This window comes from Talpa europaea, assembly GCF_964194135.1.
Source record: "Talpa europaea genome assembly, chromosome: 2".
NCBI classification, from domain to species: Eukaryota; Metazoa; Chordata; class Mammalia; order Eulipotyphla; family Talpidae; genus Talpa; species Talpa europaea.
The window spans coordinates 135,755,192-135,766,503 of NC_140068.1; the positions used below are offsets into that span (position 1 = coordinate 135,755,192).

The 11,312-nt window shown below is 35.9% G+C and overlaps 1 protein-coding gene across 1 annotated transcript; it reads right to left on the reverse strand.

Annotated features, from left to right (window-relative positions):
• Positions 1–1,238: 1,238 nt before the first annotated feature.
• On the reverse strand, positions 1,239–2,162 carry LOC311167719 (olfactory receptor 14J1-like; the record flags this gene model as incomplete). Its single annotated transcript, XM_084228770.1, has 1 exon — positions 1,239–2,162. The coding sequence occupies one exon, from the start codon at positions 2,160–2,162 to the stop codon at positions 1,239–1,241; it is 924 nt and encodes a 307-aa protein (XP_084084896.1).
• Positions 2,163–11,312: the final 9,150 nt, after the last annotated feature.

Consider the following 11,312-nt stretch of genomic DNA (forward strand, 5'->3'; position numbering starts at 1 on the left):
CTGTTTTCCATCATCCTGACAGGTATGATCAGGGAAGAGACTACATTATCTTTTTTCAAATTATGGCACATTTTTCCTAACACCTGGTTTTGTGGTGTGAGATATTAATCTACTCATTTTGCAGGGATAATTTTCATAGAGCTATATTGTGTGTCTGATAGAGGTTTCCCTATGCTCGTTTCTCAACTTAGCTCTAAATTCCTGGTTGCCTGGTTGGTTAGCCAGAAGTAACAATCTGTGTCCCACCTCTTTCTACCACTAACTAAGGGATCCAAGTCATGAATGAAAAGATAACTGGTCTGATCCTGAATATATTATGTTGAGGTTAAATTTACTTTGTGAAAAAAGACGCACTTTGAAAATGCTGCCTGTGGGAAAATCACTACATTCAAAGAAAGACATCAAAATTTAGGGAAGAGCTGAACCTCCAGTTACAGATGGATGAAGCTCAAAGTAAGTAAATTTTAACATGCTTTTCTGTTTTTCTCAATACACAGAAATATCAGCTACATACATAAACCTGACACCTGCCCAGATCCTTGAATTGTTGACCTTGCAAATCATGGAAAATGCTCATCAAAATCCCCAAAGTAATGTTCCTATACTTGCTGTGTAATTATTTTTGTTACTCAGATAGCCGAAACTTATGACACTTTAACATGACAACTTTCCCTATTTCCATTTCTTTATTAGCTTTAAATTTTTGGTTTACTGTTCTAAGATTGGTTCACCAAGGCTGAGAATCCAGTTAGCACCCTTCACCCTGGTCCTACTTAAAGGGCACAAGTAAAAAATTAAGATGCAGTTAGAACTGGCACTGAAGAAACTGTTCCAGGAAAAATGCAATTGTAAAAAAGCATTCTAGAAACTACTTTTGTGGACAAATCAGTAACTTCAAAGAAACAGACTTTTATATTTATGGCAGGGCTAAAAATTTCTGCTCCCACAAGATAAAGCATTAAATAGACAAAATATTAACAATCCCCCTATTTTCAACACATAGAAAACCTCAGCTAGTACATGAGATAGTACGCTGTCCAGATTGCAATATGTCCATTGCAAATAAATCCCCATGAGAAGTTCAAAGAACATGTAGCTTTTCCGACACTGATTCCTCCGTCTTCATTGTTTCATAAACTTCCTAAATTGTCACATCTCTCAATTTAAGCTAACAGCTTCCCAATATATTTTCAATTTCTATCCCAACTAAGAGTTAAAAGAAGGTCTCAACAAAAGAGTCAGGCTTTTCTTCTTTGGAAAACCTTTTTTACAGCTGCCATTATGGCTTTATTTCTCAGGCTATAGATCATTGGGTTGAGTGTTGGGGGCACAACTGTGTACATAATAGTGAGAAAAATGTCCAGTGCACTTGGAGAGTCAGAAGGTGGCTTGAGAAACTCAAAGACACCTGTCGAAATAAATAAAATGACGACAGCGAGGTGGGGAAGGCAAGTGGAGAATGCCTTTGCTCTGCCCTCAGCAGATGGCATTCTCAGGACAGTAGAGAATATCTGGATGTAGGACAGTCCAATAAAGGTGATGCAAAGAAATGCCATTAGCGACAAAAAGACACTGACCCCAAACTCGTTCATATACTCACTAGAACAAGAAAGTTTCAGGAGCTGAGGGATGTCACAGAAGAACTGGTGAATGATATGGGAACCACAGAAGTGAATGGAAAATGTGCCAGCTGTGTGCATGGCTCCAGTTATGACCCCACTGATCCAGACACCTAAGACACTGTGGACGCATTTGCTGACATCCATGATGATTTCGTAGTGCAGTGGAACGCAGATGGCCACATAACGATCATAAGACATCACTGTGAGCATGGACAGCTCAGCAGAAGCACAGAGAGCAAAAGCAAAACACTGCACTATGCATTCCCCAAGGGAAATGTAGCCACTGTGCATGAATGTGTTGTAAATGGACCTTGGCACAGTCACGGAAATGTAGCACAGGTCCAGGAAGGAGAGATGTTTCAAGAAGAAATACATGGGTGAATGGAGGCTGTTGTCCTTGGAAGTTGTGGTGATAATGAGGATGTTGCCAGTTAAAGCCACCAGGTATAAGACCAAAAACAGAGAAGCAAGTAAGATTTCTACCTCAGGCGTGGCAGAAAATCCCATCAGAAGAAATCCACTCAGAGTGAAATTGGCCATAGTCCTGAATTTCTTAGTGATGTTGGCTGCAAGACAAAATGGGATCCATTGAAAGAACATGTCTTACTGAACATAGTCACCTACCTTGAGTTCAATCAAGTTTGGTAAGAAGGGGCCTCCCCAGTGGCTCAGTGGTTGAGCGCTGGGCTGCGAAGCTGCCCGCACCCTCTGAAGCACCAGTTCGATCCCTGACCATCGGCGAGGGTCCCACATGGCGCACAGACCTCTCCTGCCACCTGCTGCTCCCCTCAGCAGTGTACTTTGGTCAGTCTGCCTGCTCTGCTCTCCCCTCTGGCTCTGGCGAATTCTCTCACCCTCCCCCACTTCTGACTGTACCAGGTGCTTGTATAAATAAATAAATAAATCTTTAAAAAAAAAAAAGGTTTGGCAAGAAGTATTTGAAGAGATCACCACTTTGTCACAAATGTGAAGTAGTTCTGTGTACTAATAATAATTTCAAGCAATTTTAAAATACTTTACCTCTGTTATGGAAACATGGGTAAAGAAAGTGTAAATTTTAGCATTGCCCATTTCAATCACGTTAATGTATGTAATAAAATTAATGAGATCTTTGAATTACATAATTATATAAATGGAGCTATGAAATATTTAATGTTGATTTATATTAAAATATTTTAAACAATCCAACAACCAAATTTATGAATGTTTCTTAGATTTCTGTCCTTTTTCATGAATCATTCTGCCTAATCATATACCATTCCATCTATATGGATTTATAATTCCAATTTAATGATTTTATTTTATGTAAGAGGAGGACAATTCAACTTTTCTTTTTTGCATATTCTTATTAAATGAAATTATGAAACATAAAATTCATAGCACCTATGCCATAATTTTGATACATAAATTACCACTATCATTCACACAAAAGATCACAAAAATTCATCTGAAAAATGTTAATTTCCCAAAGGAAATGGAACAGAACAGATCTTTCCCAGTACATTTTCATGAGAAAATAACATCACTTATACACACATGAAAAAATCTTTTACTCTGATTCTTAATTAAATAAAATATTGAATAACAATGAATTATAATTTTCCCCAACATATTAGTTAAGGTGCTAAAGGAAAACATTCAGTACTATTAATTTTAAAGTAAGATATCTGGCAGTATCATACATTGGAAGAGATGGGACTATGGACACTAAAACAATGTACAGTGTTTTAAATCAATGTTATCTCAATATAATTAATACTATTAAAATATTAAATATGATACTCATTTCATATAAAGAAAGAAAAAAAGGCTTAAATCATACAAGCAGTGTGGTCAAATTTCTGCATTCCTTTCAGAAAAGAGCTAATTATTTAATGAAAGCTTTGAAGCACTCTATATGTTAAACCATGCAATTTTATATCTAGATGACATTTTCAAAATTAGTATTTAGAAAACTATGTTCATTTAAAATTAGTGTTGCAGTAAAAAATATTGGCAAATCCTACAAATATAACTGAGTAATTATTTTCAAATAATATTTTAAGTCATCTTCAAAATTATCTGTATTATTTTTACTGGATCTGATCACTATTTAGATGACAAAACGTAAGATATATTATATGCACATTATATTCTGAAGATATGTAAATATAATGGGATGGAATAAGTAGAAAATAAAGAGCATAGGGAATAAAACAAAGAACAGCATAAATATTTATGGATGCAGAGGGAATGATTGTGTTATTATATTCTATATTATAGATTTGTTGGCTGAGCCACATATGAAAATTATCATCCTTTTTTAGTTTTTCAGTCTGAAATCCATGGATGTACCTATTGTAATTTTAAATTACCTATTGCAATTTACGAGGGTTATGAATGATTCTAGCATCTGTAACACACACATGTGTGCCTGTGTATATTTTTGTGTGTGTTCCATAGGACTATTAAAATACTGTTAAATTAAACCAAGTAATGTTTTATTTAGACAATTGGAAGAGAGATCGGAGGGGAAATGGTTTTCAGTCTTTTCTGCCCTCCCACTATTAGGATTGCCCTGCCTGATGGGGCACCTACAATTGTTACATTGTTGTCTTGTAAAAAGAATTTTATTACATTATTGGTTATATATATATAAAAGAATATATATAAAAGAAATTTGTTACATTATGGGTTTTATATATATATAAAAGAATATATATAAAAGAATTTTGTATATATTTTGAACAAGAATTTTGAAAAAAATCTTTTTACACCCTCACAAACATATAGATAATTGGTTTAACATGTAAATTATACATATATATTCATATATAATGTTAAAATAATTATACAGTATTTTTCAAGTGGTAGAAAAGACAAGTGAAGTTTTAAAGATGAAAACAAAAATTTCATTTAATTCCACTACATGGCCAGTGTATAAAATATTAACAATAGCAGATTTTAATTAATGGAAAGACCAAATAAAATACTTCTGGGTAAACGAAATAATATTTTCACATATATGGACTATACCATTGTTGTTGTGTTCCATAAAGAAAAATAAGCACCCCTCCCCAGATACATAGAAATAGAAGTTCTTGGAGCCTCCAGAAACCTCACCTTATAGGAGGAATATAGGAATATATCTTATAGTTAATATGCTGTACCCATAAATATCTGTGATACCAACTGAAAAAACAGGAAAAAAGAGAGACTTCAAGTGTCTCTTGTTGTTTTTTCAGTATTATTTCAGGATACTTTGCCTTTCTGTAAGAACTATTATTTTAAGTACAATCATAAAGATTGTCACTTATCATCTTCAATGAAATTCCTACTTTCAATGCAAATCCAGAATTTTTATTTTTCATTCCATTATATTTTATTGTCTCCAACTTACTCTGGCCTGTATCAAAGGGGGGATTCAAAATCTAACATCTCAGGCCTCCCCAGTGGCACAGCGGTTGAGCGCTGGGTTGCGAAGCTGCCCGCAGCCTCTACAGCGCCCGTTCAATCCCCGGCCACCGGGTGAGGGTCCCACATGGCGCACAGACCTCTCCTGTCACCCGCTGCTCCCCTCAGCAGTGTACTTTGGTCAGTCTGCCTGCTCTGCTCTCTGCTCTGACTCTGGTGAACTCTCTCACCCTGCCCTGCCTCTGACTGTACCCAGTGCTTGTATAAATAAATAAATCTTTTTAAAAAATCTAAAATCTCTATCTCAGTGTTTAGTGAATGTTTATTTTTTTAAAGATTTATTTATTTATTTATACAAGCACTGGGTACAGTCAGAATCGCGGGAGGGTGAGAGAATTCACCAGAGCCAGAGCGGAGAGCAGAGCAGGCAGAAGGACCGAAGTACACTGCTGAGGGGAGCAGCGGGTGGCAGGAGAGGTCTGCACGCCATGTGGGACCCTCCTCTGGTGGCCAGGGAACAGCCGGGGATCGAACCGGCATCGCAGAGGCTGCGGGCAGCTTCCCAACCCAGTGCTCAACCGCTGTGTCACCAGGGAGGCCCTGTTTATGTTTTTAAACATTGATGTTTAAACTTTAGGCAGACAATGTTTTCAAAATATATCAAAAGCCCCTGTTCAATGTATTAAGTGTGACACATTTAATGATTTTTACCAGCTATTTTTCTTGCAAGTTCTTTTCTCTATATTTCTAAAAACTTAGCCACAAGCCACCCCATTCCAGATTTTTCTGAATTTTCTCTAGCTCAGAATTTTCCCTGAGAATTAAAAGAAATCAAAAGTCTGGCTGACTGGCTATGACATGACAGTCTCTGGGCCTCCCTGGTGGTGCAAGAGGTTAAGTACAGCACTATGAAGCTATGCACAGCCTCTGCAACATGAGTTCAATGCCCTGCTGGCCAGGGAGCAATCCACATGGTGCAACAGACATTCTCCTATCTTGCTCACTTCTCGCCTCAGCAGTGTATTTCAGTCAGTCTGCCTGTTCTGCTCCCCACTCTGTCTCTGGTGAATCCTCTCACTCCTCGTACCTCTGGCCTGTACCCCAGTTCTTGTATGCATAAAATAAATAAATCTTTAAAGAAAAAGGACATAGTCTCTTATGCTTTTTTAATCTTTATCCATGATTTCTTTTCAATCTTTATTTTGTGAAGTTGGAAAATGTTATTTTTTTCTCTTTAAAATACTTGATCCAGTCTCAATTTTGAATTTTTCCCCATACTTGAGCAATTTACTTGTGATCTCTGATGTGGTAAGCATTTCAATTTGTCACATGTTAATGAATAATATGAATACAAGGAATATCATGTGTCCTCCCATCACACATTCACACTGAATTCCTTCTAAGATAGCTATATAATGAAAGGCATTGCTAGGGAGGTGGGAAATCCACCCCACTAAATATTTCTGGGAAGGAAGGAATTTACAATCTTCTCTCCAAGATTCTTAGCTTCATTTTAAACAATCAGAGCTCATACATAGTATTTCAGATTTAACAATTTAAATGACAATGGTTGGTTCTCTCACCCACTCAAAATCAGTAACTTAATGGACTTTCCATTATTAGACTCTATGGACACTCACCACAGTATATTCAAGAATATCCTCCCTCCAACAGAAGAAGCTGTCAGTGTGAGCAGTTCACACTTAATTCAAAATCCTGATCTCCAAGATTTAATCACATTCTGAAAAGTGTTAACTGCGGAGAAAAAATAAGTCCATTTCAATTCTTCTTTGGCCACTGGTGATTAAGCAACGAAATCTCTTTGGCACAAGCAGAGTTTGTGGGTGCTGTGGGTATTCGGTGTTGTTGACCAATTCTCTGGGGCCATAACTGCAATTACACTCGTTGTTCCTCAGTATTTTTCTGTTGAGTTGATTTACTGATTACACTGAGTTACCTGGAATTTCAACTTATTTACAAAGATGCACTCAATATGGATTAAAATCTTGAAGCTAATTCCTGAAATCTTAATATCTAGAGGAAAAAACATAGACCATAAATTCACTGATGTGTATTTTATTGATAACTTGAATCTATGAAATACATGGTAGTCAGAAGAAAGGAAAGAAATTAAAATATTATTAGAAAGCTATAATGCAAGAATAGAATTTAAAATGCTATTAGATGTTATAAAAACAGAACCTCCATTGCAGAGTTGCCTGGTGGTGAGAAAAAGACACTAGAGAAGTTTCACAGAATAGGAAGAAAAATTAATCACACAATAGTGGTGTGGACTCAGAATGTATGCATAATTGATGTTTCTGACACAATGAAAAGAAAGAGATTCATTTGAATATACAAAATATGTGCTCTTGTGGGCTTGATGTTCCAGAATCAAGTCCTGGTTCCCCACTTTAATAGCTATGCGGACCTTGTGCAAACAGTTTGCCTCTTAAGTATAAAGTCTTCATGTAGAATGAAGGAAAATATTAATAACATATTTTATGTGTTATTAAGAAGAATAAATTATATACCTTGTTTAAGTATGTAGCACTATCCCTACCTTTGTAAAGCCCTGATTCATGATTAACTTTTTATCATATTATTGTTATAACTACTTATACGTAAGTAACTATGATTCAAATGTTCAATTAGAAAGCATTGTGACCCAATTTCATATAAACCATTTCTATCAAACTAACATTAGGCAGGAGTACCTAGCCAACATTAAAAAAAAAAAAAGTTTTAAAGCTTGAAGGGAAGAATAAAAGCATGCATGGCAGATAATGATGTGTGAATAGAAATAAAAGAATCTATAATGTTTATTGTAAATTAAGTAAGATTATTGAATAAGATCAAGGAACACTGCCTAAAAAATACCAAGGTAGACTATTTTTAAAATAAAAGTGAGAATAACATCAAGCATATGGAAACAAATATATTTCAAAGATGTACAGTACATGAAAACATAAACTATATTTATTGATATCTTCATTATAAATCTACTTGAGGACTCAGATCTGGTTGCAATTGAAACAAAAAAAAAAGAAGAAGAAATAGAACTACATGAGACTAAGACCTCTGTACATAGAAAAACTATATTCAGACAAAAAGATTTTATATCAAATAGGAGGATTTATTTATACCTCATATGCCAAAATGGGTTAACAGACAAAATGGAAATTACTTAAAACATTCAACAACAAAAAAATTGGCAGAGGATGTGAATAGTGACTTCTCCAAACAAGATAACAGATGGCCAATACTCTCATGAAAAGATGTTCATCATCTCATATCAATAAGGTAATGCAAGTCAAAACCTCAGTGAGATATCACCTCACACCTGTGAGAATGACTATTTTCCAAAAAAAGAAGCAACAAAGTTTGGAGGATTGCTGAGACAATGAAATTTTTTTTTTTACATTTTTGACAGAAATGTAAGTTGTGCCATCATTGAGGAATACCATGGCTCTCAAAAAATTAAAATTAGTAATTCCATATGATTATTTTATCCTATTTAGCAAAGAAATACAAAAAACACACATTCAAAGAGATATGCACCACCATCCTTACTGCAGTGTTAGTAGCAATAGCTAAGACCTGGACACAACCTCAGTTCCCAGGGAGAGATGATTGGCTAAAGAAGATGAGGTCAATGCACAGAATGGAATTCCACAGGTGTAAATGGCTGGAATCCTGCCTTTGTCATAACCTTGACGAGCCTCAGAATTTTATGTTCTGTGAAATGAGTCAGAGAAAGACAAACAGCATATGATTTCATGTATGTGTTATATACAGTGGAAACAAATACATGAAACAAATAAAACAAAAGTAAACTTTAGGAGCAACAAGTGCTTACCAGAAGGAAAGGAAAGAGAGTGGTGACTTAGGTAAAATGCGTCATTTATATGGAGGACAGAATTGGAGCTTTAGTGCTGAACTTAACGCAGTATATATATATACAGGTAGATTTTTAATCGTACACATCTGAAATATTCATAATGTTATAATGCAGTGTGATGTCCATGAAAGAAGTGGATTTGAATATTTTTCTAATGATATACAAAACCATTACGCCAAAAGCCATACATAATGGAGGAAAGAATTTTTAAAGACATAAGGAAATGCAAGCAGTATTCTGGTTATGGATTGGAAGAAAGGATCTTTTCATGTTCCCACTTAATGTACAAATTTAATGTAATCCCAATCAATATTTCAGCAGGTATATTTTGCAGTTGGTAAACTAATTCTAAAGCTTATAAAGATATAGAAAGAATCTAGTGAAACAGACAATCTGGAAGAACGGAGTTGGAAAATTTAAAGTTTTTAATTTACTAAATTACTGTTGTTAGGGGGAAAAGATGTCCTGAGCAAACTCCCTACAGGCTTTGTGGATGCCACCTCCACTCCATCAAGAGACAGGGAAGTACAAATCCCATGATTCCCAAAGGGAAGTTGCGAGGACATAAGGCTGGAGTTAACCAGCCATTTTCTCTGTTTGTAAATAAATCCAGCCATGTTAGTGGGGTCTCAGGCACTTGGCTTGTGCTCTTGGCCAGGCCCGTTTGGTCTCGGCGGGTAATTTGGGATAGTGAGTAATTTGGGATTCCAGGTCGGCGGAAAGGGTAGGACACATTTAAGAATTTATCTACCTCTTTTCTGAGTTGTACATTTCCTCATTTCCCTTTCCCTTGTAAATAAGCCTTTGTTAACTTTTAGTGTGTGCCTGCAGTTTAAGTCCCCTTTAAGTGTATGGGTAAGGACCCACAGTCAGGCAACCCGTTTTATATTGGGGTTGCCCTGCAACACTGTGATCTACAGTTATTAACAGAGTTTGATATAATAAGCATGAACATATACATCAACTGAAAAGATTAAAACTCCCACAACTCTAGCATCATTTGACATTAACACAGTGAAATTCACTAGGAACAATATTTCTCAGTGATACCAAATCAGGGGGGGAGTAACTTTTTATTAAGTGAACCATAACTTCTATCTTGTACCTTATGAAAAAAAATTTAAAACATTTATTTATATATATTACATTATTATTCCTTTTTTAAACAATGTTTGTTTGTTTTTTTTCCCCCTCAGGTGTAGTCTCCATAGAATTTCCTCCACCAATTCACCCATGCACCATCACCATAGTCCCTTGTGCTCCTCCCTTCCTCCTTCTGATCCCTTTCCCTCCCTTTCCCCTGCATCATGTCTCTGGTTTATAATTGTGTGTTTGTTTTTGTTTTGTTTTGTTCTGTTTTGTATTCTTATTATTTCCACCATTTAGAAATATGTGTCTCTGAGGCACTCACAGATGCCTTATGTAAACATCCCACTCATGTGCAAGGCAATTAATCCATTGCATCTCAAGAGACAAAACAATGATTTAATGAGATTTGTGCACAGTAACCTCTATACACTGCTCATGGAGGCCTTGGAGGCTCTTAGAGCCTTAGTGGAGCTCTGCATGACCAGTGAATGGGGTGCCAGGGGTCAGTTGGTTTCCATCAACTCATAAGCATTATGTGACATCACAAACGTCACTGTAACTCAGGAAAAAAGGGAAAAGAATCTCATATTTACTATTTCCCATTATCCGGACAGAAATGATAAGTGAGGAAATTGTCAACTGCTCTAAGTTTATGGAAATTTCCCTTCCCCTTGCCTGGCTTTGAAGAAAAAGAATTTAATCTACTGTTCTTGAAGGAGTAATGTTTATAAATGACATGTGTGAATATTCATATTACTCAGCTGATATTTATAAAAACTTTTCCATAGGAGCACTTTCCCTATACCCATTCCTCTATTTGCTTTAAATTATTGATTGGCTATATTGTATTGGCAAACCAAAGCTAACAGCTAAGTGGTTCCACCAAAGGGCTCAAGTCCAGAGTTAAGACGCCTGTCCTGAAGAAATTGTAAGGAAAAACACTCTCTGAAAAAGCATTTTAGTAACTTCAGCTCTGGGCTATTAGTGAACTCAAAGACAGAAAAACGGCAAAGTTTTGGGCAGGTTAAAACTCCAGTTCCAAGAAGATACAGCTCTAAATAGGGCAAATGGTAACAACCCTCTGGTTTTCCTCAATGCAGAACAAACATTACTCACATATATTATAGACACCTGCCTAGAATATTTACATGTTATCCTTGTATGTTGTATACAATCCTCATTGAGAAGCTCAAAGTTTGGGCTTCAGTCCTCAGTCTTGATTCTTCCTTAAATTCATTTAATTTAAGTCAGTTGTTTTCCCAATATGTTTTGAACTTGTCTCCCAACCAAGATTTAACAGATGTGGC